Genomic DNA, 23,416 nt, shown 5'->3' with positions numbered 1-23,416 from the left:
AACTTCATCAGTGGGTTATCTGTATAGAGGCCATACTAACACAAGGGGTTGGACAAAAATATGGAAACACCATGGCTTGAACATAGATGCAGATTCTAGCCAAACCTGCAGGTTGTGCTGTTGTATTTGACCATTAACTGCACCTGTGTAATGCCCTCTATATGTTTCAAGTGGCAGTTGTGGTCAGAACTGTGTTCTGTGTAGCTGTGAGTGCATTATGCAAAGCTGAGACAATTTGAATGTAGTCAAATTGTTGGTGTTTGTGTAGTGGGTGCTGCCGTAACCAAGATAGTCAAAGTGTTTGGTATTTCAAGAGGCACAGCATTGAAGACTGATACCACATACAGGGAAAGCGGTGAAACATCATCCACTAAGTCAGAATGCAGATGAAAGTGTGTGTTGAGTAGTCATCACAGATGGTCTTTGAAGAGAATTGTGACAAAAATAGGAGGACAACAGCAAATGTCACTGTAGAACTGAATGTTGCACACATGAAGTCAGCACAAAAACAACACAAGGGTACTCCACAAGCAAGGAATTGCAGAGCAAGCTGGAATTCCAAAACCACTCATCAGTGATACAAATGCACATAATAGGGAAATGTGATGCTGGAGTCATAAAACCTGGACTGTGGAGCAATGGAAGAAAGTTTCCAGCTTCTGGTCAAGTTCACACCTGACAAACACCATCCCAAGTTCATGATGCAGACTGCTTACTATCAAGAGCAAGTCATGGTGGCATTGCTGTGATGATGTGGAAGCCATATTGTGGTATTCCTATGGTTACTCTGGAAGCTCATATTACTGCCAAGGATTGTGTGACCATTTGTGCTGATCAGTTCCATCCCACTGTACAATGTTTGTTCCCCAATGATGACACTGTGTTCCAAGATGAAAGGGCTCCTGTTCACACAGCTTGAATCAGCCAGGACTGGTTTTGTGAGCACAAGGATGAACTGTCACATCTCCCACCAAGTGAGGTGGCACAGTGGTTAGCACACTGGACTTGCATTCGGACAGTTCAGACCCACATCCACCCATCCCAATTCAGGTTATTTCCCTAAATCACTTCAGGCAAATGCCAGATGGTTTCTGTGAAAGGGCACAGCCAAACTCCTTCCCCACCCTTCCCTAATCCAATGGGACCGATCACCTTGCTGTTTAGTCTCCTTTCCAAAATCAACCAATAAAATCTCCCCTGGCCACTGCAGTCACTATATCTCAATGTTATAGAGCCTGCATGTTCTTCTTTAGAGAGAAGTGTGCATTATTGTTACCACCTTTATCATCATCATCAAATGAATTTACCACCATTCCTTGAAAACCATACAGGACCTGTATTTATTCAGTCCAAGACAACTGGAAGCTGTTTTTAATACCAACTGTTTTCTTACACAATTTTAGGGGTGATTATGAGTTGTGTTTTTGGAATTTCCATTGTTTTTGTCCACCCCTTGATGGTTCCTGAAAACAGACTGACCTGGTCTTGCAACATTACCTTGCTGTTTTGATACTTTGAATGGATAAAAGTAAGAGAAAACCACTGTCATTATATTTTCCAAGGGCATGCAGCTGAACTGCATGGGTTAATGATGCAGGCATCCTCTTGGTTAAAATATTATAGAGGTAGTTCCCCATTTGGATCTCCAGATTACTCAGAAGGATATCATAAGGGGAAACAATATCTTCTGTTCTACATATACGACTATGGAATGTTGGATCCTTTAATCAGGCAGGTAGGCAAGAGAATTAAAAATGAGAAATCCATAAGGTGAAGTCTGAATTGGTGGGAATTAGTGAAGTATAGTGAGTGGAAGTACAGGTCCTCTGGTCAGGTGAGTACAGGTTTAACACCTCGAAATCTAATGCTTGTAATGCAAGAGTAGATCTAATAATGAATAAGAAAATTGGAACACAAAATCCTATTAACAGCACAGTGGACACTACATTGCAGTGAAGATAAAGACAAAGCCAAGAGTCACAACAGTTGTACATGTTTACATGCCTACTAGCTCTGCAGATGATGGGGTGATTGAAAGAATAATGAAAAGAAAATTTTTCAGATAGCTGAGGGATATACAATTTTAATTCTTGTGAGGAACTGGAATTTGATAGCAAAATGAAGAAACGTAAAAATAGTAGACCATTTAAATCTCATTGTTAACACTTTGTATAACAATCATGAAAGTAGGATCAACATGTGGAAGAGAAGATACCTAGAGACATCTGAACATGTCAGATAGATTGTACGAGGGTTGGAACATTAATAGTGGCAGCTCTTTATTTACAAATTATAAAAAATAGATAAATTTTTTCAGAATTGTACTGTCCTTTGAAGTAGTCACCAGCATTGTGTATAACTTGCTTCCAGCAATGTGGAAGTTGTGCAAGCTGTGTTGAGAGTTTGAGTGGAGCGGTCTATTGCCATGTGACTCTCTGTAACAGTTTCGGAAACAAGTTGAAGTCACAAGTGCCTAAGTCCAGGCAGTGAGTTGGTTTTGCAACACTTCCCAGACAGTCGCATCGATTGAACAAATCGGTCACAATTTGGGCCCTTTGCACCTGAGCACTGTCAGCAAAATGACAGGCAGCTCCTGCAGAAAGCATGTCAGATTCTTTTTCTATGCTGGACGCAGGCTATGTTCTACAAATGGACAGCTTAGAGAAAGAAGTTACAACACTTACTGTAGGACTCACCCATCATTTTGAAGGACAATGCTTGGGCACATATGGCTCATGATGAGCAATTTGTTCAATCAGTGGAACTGGGTAGAAAGTATTGCACCACCATTACACTTGCTAGACTTAAGCCTTTGTGACTGCAACTTGTTTCCTGAATTGAAGGAATCACCTTCATGGCACTCACTTTGAAACTGTTACATAGATTCATATGGCAACAGATTACTCCATTTGAAATATTTACACATCTGGCAATGCTAAGAGTATCCTACAGTTCCCACATCAGTGGCAATGGGTTGTACACAAAGCTGTTGACTACTTTCAAGAGCAGTAAAACTCTGAAATGTGTATCTATTTGGTATAAGTTGGAAAAATAAATAGTTGCCACCAGTGAAGCTTCATCCCTTGTATAATCATATGACAGATATTTAGAAAGAAGATTTTAAACTGCAAAACATTTCCATTATCTGATTTGACTGAGACCATTATTTGTTGATTATGAACTGCAGAGTAAAACTGAAGGCAACAGCCTTGCCGCAGTGGATATATCAGTTCCTGTGAGATCACCAAAGTTAAGCACTGTTGGGCATGGTCGGCGCTTGGATGGATGACCATCCAGGCCGCCATGTGCTGTTACCATTTTGCAGGGTGCACACAGCTTCGTGATGCCAATTGAGGAGCTACTCAACTGAATAGTAGCGGCTTCGGTCAAGAATACCATCATAACGACCGGGAGAGCAGTGTGCTGACCCCACGCCCCTCCTATCCGCATCCTCCACCGAGCATGACAGCGGTCGGATGGTCCCAGTAGCCTTGCCTGATGACAGAGTGCTTTAGAGTAAAACTGAAGAAATTGCAGAAAGATAGAGCAGCAAAAAATTCAACATGGCATTTTCTATCAGGGAATAAAATTCTAGAATAAACTGCCCAAGGAGATGAAAAAAGAGTGCTAAAATATATCTGTTTGAAAAAATAGTTAAAATATTCCTCATAAGCAATGCATATTACACAATGTAGCATTACTAGGTGGGCTCAAGTGTAGTGGTTAATAATGAAAGGAGACAACTACAACACCTTGTCACGTTACAATAAATGATTACAATGTAACGATTTTACAAAAACATCATGTATGAAGATGATATTTCATGATATTAATTCTTCTCATTCTGGTGTTTTTGCATGTTGCATGTTCGTGGGTCTGAAATCAGTTTACCAAACAAACTGGAGTTAGTGCAAGGGGCACAGCACCATGTTCATGGTCCAGGAGTCAACTGTGGGTGTCTTCAGTGTGTACAGTCTTTTCATATTAATAGTTACCTTGAACAAATTGTGTGTAAATCAAAGAACACTGTGGAATAGGACCAACCAAATCAACCAGTGCAGTTGGGAGATGGAGTATGCTTTGTCAGACCACCAAGATTTAGGTTTTATGTGGTTTACTATATCATTACAGCCAGATGCCACAATGGTTCCTTCACCAAAACCATTGTCAACTACCTGCCCTATCCTCATAAAAGCATACTTTACATTAATAGCAGGAAAGTTGTTGTAGAATATAAATACTTTAGAGTTAAAGGAGACTGCTCACTAAAAAGTGCAAGTGTTGAACCATTGATACGCACTCACAAAGGAGGGAAAACTTTCAGCTTTTGGAGTTCTCCTTTGACAAGCTACACACACCTTATGCCCCTACATGGTGCTGGCTAGACTGAAAGTATACAGGGTGTTACAAAAAGGTAAGGCCAAACTTTCAGGAAACATTCCTCACACACAAAGAAAGAAAATATGTTATGTGGGCATGTGTCCGGAAACACTTACTTTCCATGTTAGAGCTCATTTTATTACTTCTCTTCAAATCACATTGATCATGGAATGGAAACACACAGCAACAGAATGTACTGGCATGACTTCAAACACTTTGTTACAGGAAATGTTCAAAATGTCCTCCATTAGCGAGGATACATGCATCCACCCTCCGTCGCATGGAATCCCTGATGCGCTGATGCAGCCCTGGAGAATCGAGTATTGTATCACAGCCGTCCACGAGCATGAAGAGTCTCTATATTTGGTACTGAGGTTGCGTAGACAAGAGCTTTCAAATGCCCCCATAAATGAAAGTCAAGAGGTTGAGGTCAGGAGAGAATGGAGGCCATGGAATTGGTCCACCTCTACCTATCCATCGGTCACCGAATCTGTTGTTGAGAAGCGTACGAACACTTCGACTGAAATGTGCAGGACCTCCATCATGCATGAATCACATGTAGTATCGTACTTGTAAAGGCACATGTTCTAGCAGCACAGGTAGAGTATCCCGTATGAAATCATGATAACGTGCTCCATTGAGCGCAGGTGGAAGAACATGGGGCCCAATCGAGACATCGGCAACAATGCCTGCCCAAATGTTCACAGAAAATCTGTGTTGACGACGTGATTGCACAATTGCTTGCGGATTTTCATCAGCCCACACATGTTGACTGTGAAAATTTACAATTTGATCATGTTGGAATGAAGCCTCATCCGTAAAGAGAACATTTACACTGAAATGAGGATTGACACTTTGTCGGATGAACCATTCGCAGAAGTGTACCCGTGGAGGCCAAGAAGCTGCTGATAGTGCCTGCACACGCTGTGCATGGTACAGAAACAACTTGTTCTCCCGTAGCACTCTCCATACAGTGACATGGTCAACGTTACCTTGTACAGCATCAACTTCTCTGACGCTGACATTAGGGTTATCGTCAACTGCACGAAGAATTGCCTCGTCCATTGCAGGTGTCCTCATCATTCTAGGTCTTCCCCAGTCACGAGTCATAGGCTGGAATGTTCCGTGCTCCCTAAGATGCCGATCAATTGCTTCGAACGTCTTCCTGTCGGGACACCTTCGTTCTGGAAATCTGTCTCAATACAAACATACCGCTCCACAGCTATTGCCCCGTGCTAATCTATACATCAAATGGGCACCTGCCAACTCCGCATTTGTAAACATTGCACTGACTGCAAAACCACGTTCATGATGAACACTAACCTGTTGATGCTACGTACTGATGTGCTTGATGCTAGTACTGTAAAGCAATGAGTCGCATGTCAACACAAGCACCGAAGTCAACATTACCTTCCTTCAATTGGGCCAACTGGTGGTGAATCGAAGAAGTACAGTACATACTGATGAAACTAAAATGAGCTCTGACATGGAAATTAAGCGTTTCCGGACACATGTCCATATAACATATTTTCATTCTTTGTATGTGAGGAATGTTTCTTGAAAGTTTGGCTGTACCTTTTTGTAACACCCTGTATGCACATGTGTGTGTGTGTGTGGTGTGTGTGTGTGTGTGTGTGTGTGTGTGTGTGTGTGTGTGTGTACTCCAGCTCATCAACAGATAACTCTGAAAGCTAGGAAGTTTTCCTTCTTTTGTGTGTGAGCATCCAATAAGCAAGTAAACATAAGTGAGGCCAAGGCCCCTGTGCACTGGGCTTATACTGGGCTGTTGTGCACATCTTAGTGCTCTCTGCATCATCTGCCCACGTTGCAAGTCAACCTCTCTAGGCCAACCACGGAGGCACTCTCATCACACGCCGTTCGATTACGTATGCTCACACAATAGGGTTATGACACCCCTTCCCCCTCGGGGAAAGCTGTTCGCTCTCAAGATGTCCACTTGTTCATCAGTAGGTGACAACTGATGGAGCAGGTGTCGCATTGTCACAGGAGAATACGATCTGAAATGGCATGGGCGTGGGCAGGCACAGTGCCAACTCCCCCATGAGAGGCTGTAAGGGGATACTGGTGTTGATCATGCTGTATCCGTGTCCCCATCCAGGCAGGCACTCGGTGATGGAGGCAGCAGAGAAGACTGCAGCAGCAACAGGGGCTGTGGAGATGGAGGCAGCTTGGCAGTGACTGCTCTGCCCGTTTAACAAGGCATGAAGGTTCTGAAAATGTTCATTTGTTGAGTAACTTGAGAACATAATATCATCCAGCTAGTCAATACACACTGGCTCAGAGGCCGTGAGTTGCTCCAAAAATCACTGGAAAATGGCAGGGGCACTAGCTATGCTGAATGGTAGATGCTGGCGTTGATGTAACTAGGAGGAGATATTCACTACAAGAAGATGTTTGGAATCATCATCCATAGGCAATTGTAAACAGATTTCTGACAAGTCTATTTAGGAAAAATATTGGCTCTTGGAAAGCCATGCTTAAGATCTCATCCAGGTGGGGTAAGGTATGGGTATCAATAATAGACTGTCAATTTATAGACACTTTAAAATCACCACAGAGCGGAAGGTTACCATTTGGTTTTCGCCAATCACCAATGGAGTAGACTATTCACTAGAAGAGATGGGCATGATAATATTCAAAGACATAAGTTGATCTAGTTCCAGTGTGACTTGCTATCGTAAAGCTACTGGAACAGGGTGGCACAAAAACAATGGGGATGTGCCATCAGTTTCATTGTGAGCCTTTCCAAAAAGAGGGAGGAATATTCCAAGCAGAGCACATCCAGTAGTTGGTGTGGAACTTGATCCGAAACCAGATGCACTTCATAAGAAGTAGTGAACGCAAAAATTTTGGAGGTGTCTAACCCAAATAAGTTTTCAGCGCTGGCACCATTCACTACTGGAAAGGAAGGACAAACAACTACTTTGTGCACTACATAAGTAGAAAACTTTCCAAATATTTGTTGTTTTTTGTTACTCACCAACCGACAAGATAAATGGGACAACACCAGTGATCCAATATCCACATAGGTATGAGAATTTAACAAAATCAGTGCTGCACCTGCATTCATTTGCACATTCAACATCTTGTCCACCACACATACTTCAATGTAGAGTTTGTTTGGAGGCTACCATCTCTTGGGAAACACTGTTCACACCCATATTCATTTCTGATGAAGGAGGCTGAGAGTTGCATACAGAAGTGATATATCTTTTTTTGTACAGTGGTTACACATTGCCTAATGCTTTGGGCATGTGGACTGCTCATGTTGAGCAAAACAATAAGGGCACATTGGGAGAGGAGCACATCGGTCACTTGTGACATTGACTGTTGCTGCCGAGCACAGTGCAGCCGCATGCAGCATGGAGACTGAGGTAGATGACTGTTTACAAAATACATATGAGTATATAAATGTAAAATGTATTCCAATCAAATTAGGAGATGCTGAGAAGATGATGAGACAGTAAGATTTGTAACTGAATTTTGTTATTTGCACAGCAAAACTACTGACAATGACAAAGCACAGTAGAGACTTGCAGTAGCAAGGAATGTTTCTGAAAAAGAGAAATTTGTTAATATCAAACAATGGAAAATTCAGGAAGGAATAATGACAGTGCCATGAAATGGATAGTTGCTACTCACCAGATAGCGGAGCTGCTGAGTCGCAGATAGGCACAACAAAAAGACTGTCAAACAAATAAGCTTTTGGCCAAAAAGGCCTGATGTATAGTGAGCAGCACCTATCCTTTTCATTAACTTGTTCACGTCAAATATTAATTTAAGTCTGAATGTATAGGGGTGTAAAAATATGTAAACAGCACAAACAACACATTATCAGACCTAACACATTGTAGGACAACCACTTTCATTCAAAGCGGCTTCCAGTTGTCCCAGAATGGAAAAATACAGGTCTTGTATGGTTTTCCAGAGAATCTTATACCATTCTTCCTGCAAAATAGAGTTAAGTTCAGGTAACAATGATGGAGATGGATAACAATCAGAAACCCATCTCTCCAAAGTAGACAACTAAGGCTGAATAATATTGAAATTGGGTGATTTTGGCAGCCATAGGAGGGAGATCCAACTATTCATCCTTGTGTTCATAAAACCATGCCTGGATGATGTAAGTTGTGCCACAGGGTCCCTGTCATCCTATAATACATCATCACCATTTGGGAACAGACAATGTACCATGGGATGGACCAGATCAGCCAAAATGGCCACATAATTCTTGGCAGTAATCCAAGCTTAAAGAGTAACCATGGAGGCTGGGGGAATACCAGGAAATGGATACCCAAATCATCATTTGACCTGTGCTGTGTTTCACCCTTGGGATGTAAACATTTGTGAAAGAAGAGTCATCTGATCAAATGTCATTTTTCCACTGCTCCATATTCCAGGTTTTGTGGCTTGGAACCACATTTTTCTGTTACGAGCATTTGCATCACTGATGAGTGGTTTTGGAATTACAGCTTGCACTGTAATTCCTTAATTGTGGAGCTCCCTTCAAGTTGCTTTTGTGCTGAAAGGTGTGCGAGTGTGGCATTCAGTTCTTTTGTGACATTTATAGCTGTAATCTATAGTTGTAATTCTGTTGTACTCCTTTTCAATAACTGTCTGCCATGACCACTCAGCACACACATTCATCCATGTTGTGACTTAGCAAATGATGTTTTTCACTTTCCCTGTATTTGATATAAGTCTTAAACACAGTGCCTATTGATGCACCAGAAACTTTGACTACCTAGGATACAGAAGCATATGGTCACCAACAATTTGACCACATTCAGATTAACTTAGCTACAATATAATGCACTCATAAAGACTCAGAACACTGTTCTGACCATGACTGACACTTTGGGTGTATTGAGGATGCTGTGAGGTGCTGTCCATAGTTGCAGTAGCTATGCCAAGGTGAAGAGACTTGCACAGGATAGACCAACATTGAGAGCTGCATCAAACCAGTCTTCAGTCTGAAGACGACAATACACTGACAACAATGATGATGACAACAGTGACATAATATACCTATCAATTCTGTGGTTAACCTTGAATGCTTTTTGCCATCTTGCATGGCGCTACAAGAAATTGGCAACGTTTTACACGAAGAAATTAATGTAAAATATTCTTTTCACAGTGGTGTCACTGTTAAGAATTCATTTGAAAAATATAATAATAATATGAGGTTAAACCATTTTCTAATGATAAGAAAATAAAGTAAACATTTAAATGTAGATATAATTCACAAAGACCTTTTCGGCATCTTCATAGTCCAACTCTGGGTAAGCTTCCCTGGCAATTTCACTTAGTTGCCTGTGACTTTTCACTATCTGCTCCTCCGAATATCCAGCCAATAAGCACAAGTGATATAACCATGTCGTGGATGCTGCTTTGTATAAGGGACACCATGATATATTGTGTTTCCTGAAAAAAAAAAAATGGCCCTACTAGAATCAGTATCTTTAAGTATCTAAGATTACATTTATGCAAATTTGGAAGTATGAACATGGTTAAACAGTTGCTACATCACAACACTTTGTATTCTATCAAAATTTTATAGTTTAGAAAATATTATTACTCAAATATGTTGTTCTTGTAAGAAATGCAAGAATGTACAAGTTGTAGAATGTAAACCTTTCAAATACTCATTATTAACATTTTGTAACCCTGTTTTTTTGTATCCAAAAATATATACTGTTACTAGGAAAACATACTAGTTAATTAAAGATTTTCAATATAAGAGTTTGTTTCTAGGATAACCTTGCAGGCTTTACTAGAAAACTAGAGAGTCATTTATGAGCATAAAAATTTGTTTCTATGACAGAACCTAATATTAATATGATTTAAACATAACCAGCTGATAGTTAAAAATTGTCATCATGCATTAATATTGTCTTTAGAAGTCCTATCTTTCACATAATTAATGATATGTAATTAGTCTGTACTGTAACATTTCATAAATTATTTGTACAAAATTTCCAATGTGCAACCTTAAAGAGGCGTTGTGAACAAGGGCAGAACCAGTCATTATTAGCTATTGATTCACAGCTAGTCTGCACTGGTCAGTCTTCGTATGTTGTGTATTCATTGTCAAAATAGTGCTGGAACATACTTAACTGCAAACTAATATAAATAACTTACACTCCACTGCGTCTTTGTAATTAGTTTTGTTCTTCAAAGAAGTTTTCTTACATTGCTTTGTGAAGAATCTGCAGCTTTCTGGCAATACTATTTTCCATCATCATCAGAAACTGTCAGACTATCACTTTCAGGTTCAGCACTGGTGTATGTGATATCCAATATACAAGGTGTACAACTTTGCTTCCGCCGTTTGCCTATAGGTGGCGACGACGGAAAGATGCGGTCGAAAGAAACAGATCGCAGACTTCAGGCAGTTAGCTTGGACCTCAGTCAACATAACCTCATTCAAACATTAGTTGATATGTGTCTGCATCATAAAGTTGTTCTTGATTGAAAAGTCAGTTTACGAGCCTAATTCTCATCATTTTCAGGAGGTGTTACTGTTTTGTTTCAGTATGAAGAAAACAGCGGCTGAGTCTCATTGAATGCTCTCAAGTACATATGGCAAGGACGCTATTAGTGAACATGTCATGAGTGGTTACAACACTTCAAGAACAGTGATTTTAACATCGTAGACTGGCATAGTGGTGGAAGAGAGAATGTTTTCGAAGATGCAGAATTGGAGACATTGCTGAGTGAAGACTCGCGTTAAACTCTATAACAATTGGCACGATTAGTGGGAGTGACACAGAAAGTCATTTCAGAATGCCTCAAGGCTATGGGCATGATTCAGAAAGAAGGAACTTGGGTCCCGTGTGAGCTGAAACCAAGAGACGTTGAACGGCATTTGTGTGTTTGTGAACAGTTGCTTCAGAGGCAAAAACAGAAGGGATTTCTGCATTACATTGTGACCAGGGACGAAAATTGGGTTCATTACAATAACCATAAATGCAAAAAAATCATGGGGATATAACAGGCATGCTTCCACGTTGATGGTCAAACCGAATATTCACGGCTCCAAGATCATACTCTGCATTTGGCGAGACCAGCTCGGTGTTGTGTACTATGAAGTGTTAAAAAATCAAGTGAAACAATCACAGGTGCTCATTATCGAATGCAATTAATGTGTTTGAACAGAGCATTAAAAGATGAACAGTCGCAATACAGCTAGAGGCACAATAGTGATTTTGCAGCATGACAGCACTCAACCCCACATTGCAAAAGAGGTCAAAATGTACTTGGAAACGTTAAAATGGGAAGTCCTACCCCACCCACTGTATTTGCCAGACATTGCTCCCTCTGTCTATCACCTGTTTAGATCAATGGCGCGTGGCTTTGCTGACCAACACTTCTGATCTCATAAAGAAGTCAAAAATGGATCATTTCAAACAATGAACAATTTTTTCGATGCAGGATTTGTACACTGCCCAAAAGATGGAAGAAAGTAGTGGCCAGCGATGGAAAATACTTTCAATGATACATGTGTAACCAGTTTGTTTCATTAAAGCCTCAAACATTGGGGAAAAAATGGCGCAAGCTAAGTTTTCCATCTTGTAGTTGTAGTAGTAGTAGTAGTAGTAGTAGTAATAGTAGCTTTATTAATCCATAGATCTCTTTTTACAAGGATATAGGACATGTCAAAAGTATGTTCAAGTTTAGACCAATTTAAAATAAGGAAATTCATATACACATATATTTAGAGACTTCTAGTTAGAGACAATTGTTAGATTTACCCCTAGTATACAACACTTTTTTTACAAATAACTTATTAAATAATGTAATATCACACTGTTCACTCATATCTCACTATCAGTCAGTGCACACACTATACACACGTTTCAGAATGAGATTTTCACTCTGCGGCAAAGTGTGCACTGATATGAAACTTCCTGGCAGAGGTCCCGACCTTTGCCTTTCGCGGGGAAGTACTCTACCATCTGAGCTACCCAACCATGACTCATGCCCCATCCCCACAGTTTTACTTCTGCCAGTACCCCGTCTCCTACTGTCCAAACTTCACAGAAGCCCTTCTGCGAACCTTGCAGAACTAGCACTCCTGGAAGAAAGGATATTGCAGAGACATGGCTTAGCCACAGTCTGGGGGATGTTTCCAGAATGAGATTTTCACTCTGCAGCAGTGTGTGCACTGATATGAAACTTCCTGGCAGATTAAAAATGTGTGTCGGGCCGAGACTCGAACTTGGTAGAGCTCTTGCCCGCGAAAGGCACACGTCCAGAGTTTTATACATGCATTGTTGAATAACACTTCACTCACCACCCACCCACCCACACACACACACACAAACACACAAACACACACACACACACACACACACACACACACACTGGCAGGAAAAAAAATTTAGTGTGAAGGTGTTATGTGGAATGACGGATGTTTTATAATCAATATTATTATTTATTTGTATAACTTTTGTTTTACCAAACTCCTACTCTGTTTTATCTAAGTAATCCTTCAATGTATAAAATGAATTGCATAACAGGTACTTTTTAGCTGCCTTTTTAAATAAGTGTATTTTTGCAATTTCTTTTATCTCTTTCGGTATTGTACAGTTTTATTCCTCGGTAGAAAATGCTGTTTTGAGTCTAGCTCTTGTTCCATGGTCATGGACAGAACTGTTTGTGCAGCAATTACCAATGTTATTTTTGATGTGTACATATGAGTGGTAAATGTATTCACACGGAGCAGTCAAAATCCCCAGTGGTTTGAATAGATCTTTACAATGAGCTCGACTACCATTTTTGGTTATGATTCTTATGGCTCTTTTCTGGAGTTTGAAAATTGTGTTCATATCTTGTGCATTTGTTCCCCCAAAAAGAATGCCATAGCTAAGAATTGAGTGTACATATGAATAGTATGTAACTAAAAGACACTGCACGTTACACACTGATGATAGGATTCTAAGGGCATAACATGCTGATGACATTCTGTTTACAAGTAACTTTGTGTGTTCACACCACTTCAACTGAGAATCAGTATTCATTCCTAGAAATTTTGCATTTGTTACATAGTCTACAGAGGCGCCATCTACATTTAATGGAACATTGAACATTGTCATTTTCCCTCTTCAAAGTGAAATTCATGGCATTAGTTTTCTTTATGTTCTTTGTCACTTTATTGTTTATTGACCAATCATATACTTCTTTGAGAGGTTTGTTTGCTTTCTCTGCAAGGAGTTCTCTTGTTTTCTCAGTGACTATAATATTGTTGTCATCAGTGCTGAGAATTTTTTCACCATGAGTAACACTACTGGATAAGTCATTGATGTATGTCAGGAATAGTATTGGTCCTAATGTTACCTTGTGGAACCCCTAATTAATGTATTTTGGTTCTGATAAGTGTTTTACTAAATGTTTTTATCTATTTGAAGTATGTGTTGTCTCTACTCTTTGTACCCTATCTGCTAGGTATGATTGAAACCGGTCATTAACTACCCGTCTTATTCCTAATGCTTCTAATTTATTTAATAGAATGTTGTGCTCAACTGTATCAAAGGCCTTAGAAAGATCCAAAAATATGCCTGTGACACACTCATCTTTGTTAAGAGCATCAAGTACAACCTTTGTGAATTCTACTATGGCTGACTCCATATTTTTCCCACTTCAGAAACGAAACTGTGATTCACTTAAAGGATTGTATTTATTCAGGTAATTCATTAATCTGTCTTTCATAATCGCTTCTATTATTTTTGAGAATGGTGACAGCAGGAAAATGGGCCAGTAATTTTCTATGTCTTCTGCATTACCTCTCTTAAGCAAAGGTACAACTCTTGCCTGTTTTAACTGTTCTGGAAATGTCCCTGGTGTGAAGGATTCATTTATTATATTTGTTAAGGGGCCTTGTATAATCTCTGTGCACTGTTTTAGCACACACACTGGTACTTCATCTAAGCCTACTGACTTTTTATTTTTTATATTTTGAACAGTTTTATTGACTTCATTCTCATATAGCAAGCCATTAATTTTATTTTATTTCAGAAAATTGAGAAGACTCATGGAAACAATCTGAAATGAGTTCATTGTGTTAGAAGTGACAATTACCCTGCATCGTTTTTGTGAAAATAAATACTCAAATGCCTGCAGTGGAAATTAGGATATATTTGTAGCTATTCTCATATTTCAGGATCTCCCTTTTTGTTTCTTCACAGCCTATGTGTTTCATTTTGAACCATCTGACTTTTCTTAAAATCTCTCAGCTAAGTATTCTTTATATACATTTAGCATTTAAAGATAGAACTGTTATGAAACTTTCCATCAGTAGTTGACCCCTAACTAATGGTTTCAGCAACTTCCCAATTATAGAAGTAGTTGTGACTAGGCAAAACCACTTTCATCTCGCCACAACTGTTAGTTCGTTGATTGCTTTGTCAGAAGACTCATCAAACTATAACACATGAAATTTTAGTTCACTTTATTACATAAATGAATAAATGATTTACTTAACTTACTTGCTACAGGATTAGTGGATAATTTACAACCACAAGGAACTAGCAGAGCATCATTTGATCACTATTTAATGAATTGTTCTCTTGAGTTAAAATGTCCTACATCAACAACACTACATGCTCATTTGAAACTTTAACTACTCTTTGGTACTAGATGATGATGTTGACTGCTGTAGCTAATGTCTTTAACTGGGCTGAGTTCTTGCATGCTGAAAACCACGTCAACCTCAGTGTGAGGGTGCTGCTATGCTGAGTGGGGAGTCTTGATCTTCAGGAGGATCTCGTGTACGTCATTGTGGGCTGCAGTGAGCCCTCACTAATGTCTGTCATATCAATTCATCTTGCCGACTTTGATGTGGCAGCACAATCTCTGTACAGTGTCACAGAAGAGTGGATCACAATGACACAGGTCTTGAAGCACCTGTTGAAGTCACTGGTGTTATGATGCACAGCACCTTTGATGCTCAGATGGTCAAGTTTGTGGTAAATCATATTTTCACGGCAGCCAGTCGTACTGCCAGGCATCAGGTTCATCATAGTCATTGCATAGTAGTCATAATATTGCTGGTGTATGTAGTGTGTTCCTAGCTCTGGACAGATATGCGATGTCTGTGACAGGACAGTAGAAGGAGGAAGGAAAGCTTATTCTATTCACACCAACTGAAAAAACCCACCAGCCGGTTGAGAGCCTCAAATACTTTACTTGCCCAAAATTCAAAATTTTACCACAAAAATTCTCATCTCTGGTTCTCAACCAATATATCATCACTCCTGACACCCTGTCCCTGCATAATCATTCTGTGCCAAAATCTTTCAAAGCCACTTCTCCTATTTTTGCAAAATTCTTGTACCATCTCTGAACAATTTCTTGAATCCTTTTACACCCTCAGCACTGGGAAAGCTATCCTAGTTAATTATACCCCAGTCTACATCTTCATCTATACACTGTAACCTACAGGGAAGTAAATGGCAGACTGGTCTAGTTATTAAGGCTTTTTCCCATTCCATTTATGTGTGGAATGTGGGAAGAATTATTGAGTGAATGTTTCTGTGCTTGCTGTAATTAATCTAACCATATCCCCACAGTCCCTATGGGAGCAATATGTAGGACACTGGTATATTCCTAGAGTCAGCATTTACAGCCAGTTCTTGAACTTTGTTCATAGACTTTCTTTGAATAGTTTCTGTCTATATTCAATAGACTGGTAGTTCAGTTCATTCAACATTTCTGTGACACTCCCTCTTGGGCTAAAAAACATGTGACTGTTTGTGCTGCCCTTCTCCATTCAATAGCCCCTGTTAGTCCCTTTTGATGTGAGTCCCACGTACATGAGCAATATTCTAGGATGAGTCCCACAAGTGATTTGTAAGCAAGCTCCTTCGTAGACTGGTTACAGTTCACTAATATTCTATCATAAACCAAAGTCTGCTTCATGCTTCACCCACAATTGAGCCTATGTGATTGCTCCATTTCAAGTCCCGACTAAGTGTTATTCCCTGGTATGAGTTTGCCAATTCCATTTGCGACTCACTGATTATTGTAGGATACTATGTTTTTTTCATTCTGTGAAGTCGACAATTTTACATTTTTTAACATTTAAAGCAAGTTGCTAATCTCTGTACCACTTTGAAATCTTTTTAAGGTCTGACTATATATTTATGCAGCTTCATTCAGACTGTGCTTCATTCTACATAACTGTAGTCATCTACAAAAAGTCTGATGTATATATTAATGTTGCATGTGAGGTCATTAATATACATCATGAACAGTAAGGGGGCAAACACACTTCCCTGGGGTACACCCGATCTGTTGATGAGTCCCCATCCGAGATAACATGCTGCACCCACCCCACCAAGAAATCCTCAATCCAGTCACAAATTTTGCCTAGTAACCCATTTTATCATGCTTTTGATAATACACATAGATGTATTACTGACTCAAATTCTTTTCAGAAATTGAGAAATACTGCATCCACCAGACTGCCTTGATTTATGGCTTTCAGGATGTCATGTGAGAAAAGTGTGAGTTGCCTTTCATGTGATCTAGGTTTTTGAAACCCATGTCAGTTGGCATGGAGGAGGTCTTTCTAGTTTGAGATGCCTTATTATGTTTGAGCACAGAATTTGTTCCAAGATTCTACAAGAAATCGATGTCAAAGATATACTTCAGTGTTGCCAATTTTTTTTATTGATTATTAACTTCAGGTCATTGATAAGCTACCTTCAGATCAATTTAAAATGTTGTTCAGTGTATGACAGTCATTACACATCATCATGTTCTTAGAGTTAACTCACCATAAAATGAAACTGCAGTTAGCTGACAGCAGTCACACAGGCACTTCCTTGTTCCTGTTATGAATATTAGAAATGGTATCTTGTTTACATCCAGTCATGGGCAATGCAACTATCATGCAGATTGACTGTACACATGTAGCAATACAGGCACTGTAATAATATTTGCTTAGTGATGTATATTGTCAATTTACATAAACAACTACGATTTTTCATTTTAGGGCAATTTAGCTCTAAGAATGTGACAATGGGTAATGACTGTCACACAATGAACAATATTTTATATTGATCTGCAGATGGCTGTCAGGAGCCAAGACCAGTAAGCAATAAAGAAAATTTGTGATCGTAACATGGGATTTTTATCCATACGTTTTAAATCAACAGACTGCATATCTCCCACTTGAACAATGTCAAAGAATAACAGTAGTTTTGTGGGTCACTTCTACTACCCTTTTGTAAATGGGAGTGACCTGTGCCTTCTTCCAACTATGGGGCATGGTTTTTTGTTCAGGGGATCTACAGTAGATTAGAGTAAACAGAGGGGTTAAGTCAGCTGCAAATTCAATATAGAATCTGACTGGTATTCCATCAGGCCCTGGTGTTCAGTTTTAATGATTTCAGTTGTTTCTCAACATCAGTAAGACTAATATCTATTTCACACATCTTTTCAGTGGTAAGAGGATTAAACTGGGGTACGCCTGTGCCAAGGTATATGAAAACATCACGTACAGCAGAATCCGAACAAAATCCAGAACAAATGAAGAGAGGAGATTAGTTATTGTCCTCATATTTGCAGTGAGGCAGCTTCTGGAGGACCACTATGAATTTGGGGAAGATCTTGTTATGCCCTTACTCAATATACACTGACGGGAAAAAAAATTGCTGCACCGAGAAGGAATTTGTTGTGACTTGGCAAGACAGCCAAGCCACTATGACCGGTAGCCGAAAGGCACGCGTTTAAGCTCACGCAGGCTGGCGTGAGGTCTGGAATAGTTAAAGGAGTTGAGTCTAGTAAAAATAATACGTAGCTGCTGGAATACTTAACTTTAATCCATAGTTGGTGTACATCGGTCTGACGGTACAGGCATCACAAGATAAATAGCACATGATAATGGTGCCTTGCTAGGTTGTAGTAAATGACGTAGCTGAAGGCTATGCTAACTATCGTCTCAGCAAATGAGAGCGTAATTTGTCAGTGAACGCTCTCTAGCAAAGTCAGCTGTACAACTGGGGTGAGTGCTAGGAAGTCTCTCTAGACCTGCCGTGTGGCGGCGCTTGGTCTGCAATCACTGATAGTGGCGACACGCGGGTCCGACGTATACTAGCGGACCGCGGCCGATTTAAAGGCTACCACCCAGCAAGTGTGGTGTCTGGCGGTGACACCACAGAATTGTACCACAAAAATGAAAGTTGGCAGTCATGTTTCTATATCTGAAAGATGCCTATCAAAATTTCACTTGATACATAAGGGTGGGGCTTTAGTACCACTGTGAGAATGAAAATCAGGTTTGTTTTAAATATATGCTGTAACAGTTGTGAGCATTAGTTACTTTTGAGTTTTGATGTGGTGAGTTGAGGTTACCTTAAAGGTGACAAAGACACCATTATCAACACTGGGTTTGAATGAGGTTGTGTAATAGGGCTACAAGCCAACGGATGTTCCTTCTGTGATACTGCAGAAAGACCTCACAGGAATGTAGCCACTGTACATGACTGCTGGCAGCAGTGTCCATGAGAATGTAGAGATGCGAGAAGACTGGGCTCTGGACAGCCATGTGGCACTACCGAGAGGTGTATAGGTCTGGTGCATTGTACTGCATCTGCAGCAGCACCTTGAGCAGCAGTTGGTACCACATTGACACAATGAATTGTTACAATTACTTCAATGACAGTTCTGAGCCAAACATCCTGTGGCATGCGTTCCACTCATCCCAAACCACTGCTACTTGCAACTTCAGCGGTGTCAAGCAAGATCTCATTGGAGGGCAGGGTGGAGATTAGTTGTGTTTTCTGATGAAAGCTGTTTCTGTTCTGGTGCCAGTGTTGGTTAGGAGGAGGCCAGGATCACACCTGTGGATATCCCATGCATCCTAACTGCCATTTTTTTCATTATTCTTGCCATTTGACCTGTTAAGGTGGCATTCATAAACAGCATTCCAGAGGGTGTTTTCCAACAGGATAACACTCACCCACATACCGCAATTGTAACCCAATATGCTCTACTGAGTATCGACATGTTGCCTCAGTCTGCTTGATCACCAGATCTGTCTCCTATCCAGCACATATGGGACATCATTGGACAACAACTCCAGCGTCATCCACGACCAACATTAACTGCCCCTGTACTGACTGACCAAGTGCAACAGGCCTGGAACCCCATCCTACAAAGCATGCATGTTTGAATGCTTGCATTCAACACTCTGGTGGTTACACCTGTTATTAATGTATCAGCATTTCATATTTATGATGGCTTATCTCACACTTACAGTAACCAGTTATCTGGCAATGGTTATCACTTACAGATGTTACCTAGACAAATGTATTCCCAGAATTTCATTACTCTACATTAATTACTTTTTGGTGCTGTGATTTTTTCTGTCAGTGTAAAGAGGCATCTGTAGAAGAAAGGTCTGGGAAGTACTAGAAAAGAAGGGAGTGGAAAAATAGACAACAATCAGAGTGGAGACAATATAATGTGGATGTCTGAGTTGTGTGAAACTGGGAAATGAAAGGACATGGTGGATCCAGCAAACAAGTGGTGTGAAACGGGGCAGTGTATGTCACCTCTCCTCTTCACTGTGGTCTTGGATGAGATAATAACTGAGGCGGCTGAAAAAAATTGAGAAGACAAGATGAAAGCAATTGTGTCTGCAGATGACTTGATGAAACAGACAGAGATTTAGGAACAGCTGGATGCTTGGAAAGAAACTGTAAGACAGACTGGAATGAAAGTGAATGTAAACAAATGTGATATCCTGGTTACAACGAGAAAGAAAGATAGACCAACTAGCTGAATAAGGATTGGAGGTGAACAAATGAAGAGAGTGAAGAGTGTCATGTACTTGGAAAGTGGGATAGAAGAAATTGGAAGAAATGAGAAACAGACCAGTGAACACAACAGACAGGTGCAAGCATTCTTGTGAAGTGTTACGAGCTGGGTTTGGAGCAAAGATGTCCCAAAGGAAGCAAAAAAGTAATGTACTGAAGTCACCATGCCCAAATACTGACCAGTGAATCTGAAACAAGGGAAATTAAGAAAAGATACATGAGCAGATTACAGGCATGTGAAATGAAGTTCCTCAGAATTAGATAGAAGTAACAAGGAGAGACAGTATGAGTAATAAAACGGTAAGAGAAACAGTGGAAGAGGAACCCTTCCAGAGCTCAATAGAAACATGAAGACGAAGATTGGCTGGGCTGTTGAAGAGAATGGAAAACGAGATGATTCCCAAGAAGATACATGGAATGGCAATGAAAAGGAAACAACCAAGGAAAAGAATGACGGATGGATGGCCAAAAAAATGGAGGATTGTGTTGAAAAAAGAGGCAAAGAATGGAATAGAGTGAACACAGGAAGAGGGTGGGGAAACAGGACTATGTGGCAACACTTATGTTCCAAGTAGACCCAGCCTGGGGCTGAAAACTGTTCAAGATGATGATGATGGACTCCTGTATTTTCCTCTGCAAAGGAACATTTGAAAACAGAGTTAAGCATTTCTACTTTCGCTTTGTTACTCTCCGTTAAGTTCCTGTCTTGGCCATGAGAGACAATACTAACTTTGGTGACACTAAGATACAACCAGAATTTCTTTAGATTTTGTGAAAGATCATTTGACAATATTCTTGTACAGTAGTCATTGATGGCTTCACACATTGCTCTCTTGATTGCCAAATGTGTTTCATTCATAATCTCTCTGTCTATAGACCTATGGTTTGTTTTATACCTATTATGCTCCAACCTGTTGATACTATTGGCCATCAGGGCACCCACTGTTTCCATCCACTCTACTCACTAATCCCTCCCTACACATCCCAGACCTTGCCTTGATTTGCATCACCTCCCACATCCCCTGAAACTCCCTCCAAGTTTTAATAAAGCAGACTAATCACAAATAAACCCCCACACCACCAATGTTGCCTTCATCTTGTCCTCTGAAAAGCTAGACTCTATAAAAGTCTGAGTCCCCTCAAACGTTTCAATGCCACCCCTGACCCTGGGTTAACAGTGTTGGGTTTGTCAAGGAATTGCTTACCCTTTCCTAGAATCATTTCTTCACCACCTACCCAACTATTCACCATAAAACTAAAGCAAGCAGATACACATGAATTAAAAAGTCAATTCTGAACCAAACATTTTCTCCAGTAACATGGTTTTAATGCCCTGGTATGAACCACAATGACAGCATGACTGTGAGTTTCCAACAGTTTTAGACACCTCCACTAAAAAGCCTTGTCACTATAATCCCAGAGCTCCATCATGGACTTCAAACTGTCATGAAAACATTGGCTGTTTCTCTAAACCTGTCATCTGAACCCATCTTTCCCTAACACTGACCATTTATGTGCTCATAAATCCAACGCCACTGGATTAGTTCTGGTTACTGCATTGTGGCTGCTTATAATGTCCCATGAAGATTCTCTGCCTTTGTTGACCAGCAAGCTCAATCAGTTTTTCATGGTTTCACATCCTATACACTAATTACTTCATGCACAGCCTTTTTTTACTAGGCAAACAATTACTACTACTGTTACCAATAGGCTCTTTACTTGTCACTGTTGATGCAATGTCCCTGTACATTATAGATGAGAGTGCTGCTTCCTTATTAATTTACATGGTAAACCACATTCTGATTCATAGTAATTTCTCTTTTAAAGACCAGATCTAAAACTAAATTTGCCTAACATCTACAGGGACAAATCAATCTCTCTACGGGCTGCTTAGAAAGAGCTATCCTACATATGCTTGTGGGCCATCTAGAGGAAATGTTTCTTTTCTTTCAACACATTACCCTTGTTGGTTCATGTTCTTTGATGACATCTTTATGAAGTGGACAAGGAACTGTGGAAAGAATAGACCGCTATTTCCTCCAGAACCACTGCACATTGTAATTAACTCTGCCTTTCTCAACATGGTGATGCTGGTCATTATTAGAAATAGTGGGAAATAGTGAAGTGTGGTGACAAGGAGAACAAGACTTCTTGTCAGGTGAGTAAAGGATTATTGATGCAGAATCAAATAGTAGTAATGCATGAGTAGGTCTAATAATCAAAAACAAATTAAGAATGCAGATAAGCTATTATGAACAGCATAGTGAACATCATCATAACCAAGAAAGAGACAAAACCATTAGTCTGTGTGTTAGTACTGGTACTAGTACTAGCAGATGAAAAGACTGAAAAAATCTGAGATAGCATTAAAAAATTGCACTGAAGAGCTAAATAAACTGGTTCAGCTGCCTAATATCATGTAGGGCCCCTGCGACCACGCAGAAGTGCCGCAACATGACGTGGTAGGGACTCGAATAATGTCTGAAGTAGTGCTGGAGGGAATTGACATCATGAATCCTGCAGAGCTGTCCATAAATCCGTTAGAGTATGAGGGGGTGGAGATCTCTTCTGAACAGCATGTTGCAAGGCATCCCAGATATGCACAATAATGTTTTTGTCTGGGGAGTCTGCTGGCCAGCGGAAGTGTTTAAACTCATAAGTAGCAATTCTGAATGTGTTGGGTGTTGCATTGTTGTGCTGGAACTGCCCAAGTCCATCAGAATGCACAATGGACATGAATGGATGCAGGATGCTTATGTGTGTGTCACCTGCCAGAGTTGTATCTAGATATATCTATGACCCCATATCACTCCAATTGCACACTCCCCACATCATTGCAGAGCCTCCACCAGCATAAACAGACGTCTTCTGACATGCAGGGCCCAAGGATTCATGAGGTTGTCTTCAAACCCGTACACGTCCACCCACTCTATACAATTTGAAATGAGACTTGTCTAACCAGGTAACATGTTTCCAGTCATCAACAATCCAATGTCAGTGTTAACAGGCCCAGGCAAGGAGTAAAGCCTTGTGTCATGCAGTCATCAAGGGTACACGAGTAGGCCTTCAGCTCCGAAAGCCCATATTGATGATGTTTTGTTGAATGGTTTGCATGCTGACACTTGTTGATGGCCCAGCATTCAAATATGCAGCAATTTGTGGAAGGGTTGCACTTCTGTCATGTTGAACAA

General features: G+C 40.2%; 1 protein-coding gene across 2 annotated transcripts in view; it reads right to left on the bottom strand.

Moving 5' to 3' along the window:
* LOC126100530 (carbohydrate sulfotransferase 8-like) overlaps positions 1–23,416 on the bottom strand; it is a 104,583-nt gene that overhangs the window by 12,171 nt on the left and 68,996 nt on the right. For both annotated transcript variants that reach the window (XM_049911144.1, XM_049911145.1), the window contains exon 4: positions 9,654–9,825. In XM_049911144.1, the coding sequence (XP_049767101.1) occupies positions 9,654–9,825 (172 nt within the window). The remainder of the gene's footprint in view (positions 1–9,653; positions 9,826–23,416) is intronic.

The sequence above is a fragment of the Schistocerca cancellata genome, chromosome 9 (genome assembly GCF_023864275.1).
Source record: "Schistocerca cancellata isolate TAMUIC-IGC-003103 chromosome 9, iqSchCanc2.1, whole genome shotgun sequence".
NCBI classification, from domain to species: Eukaryota; Metazoa; Arthropoda; class Insecta; order Orthoptera; family Acrididae; genus Schistocerca; species Schistocerca cancellata.
Note: the sequence above shows the minus strand (reverse complement) of the source record. Positions and strands in the feature narration are given on the sequence as shown.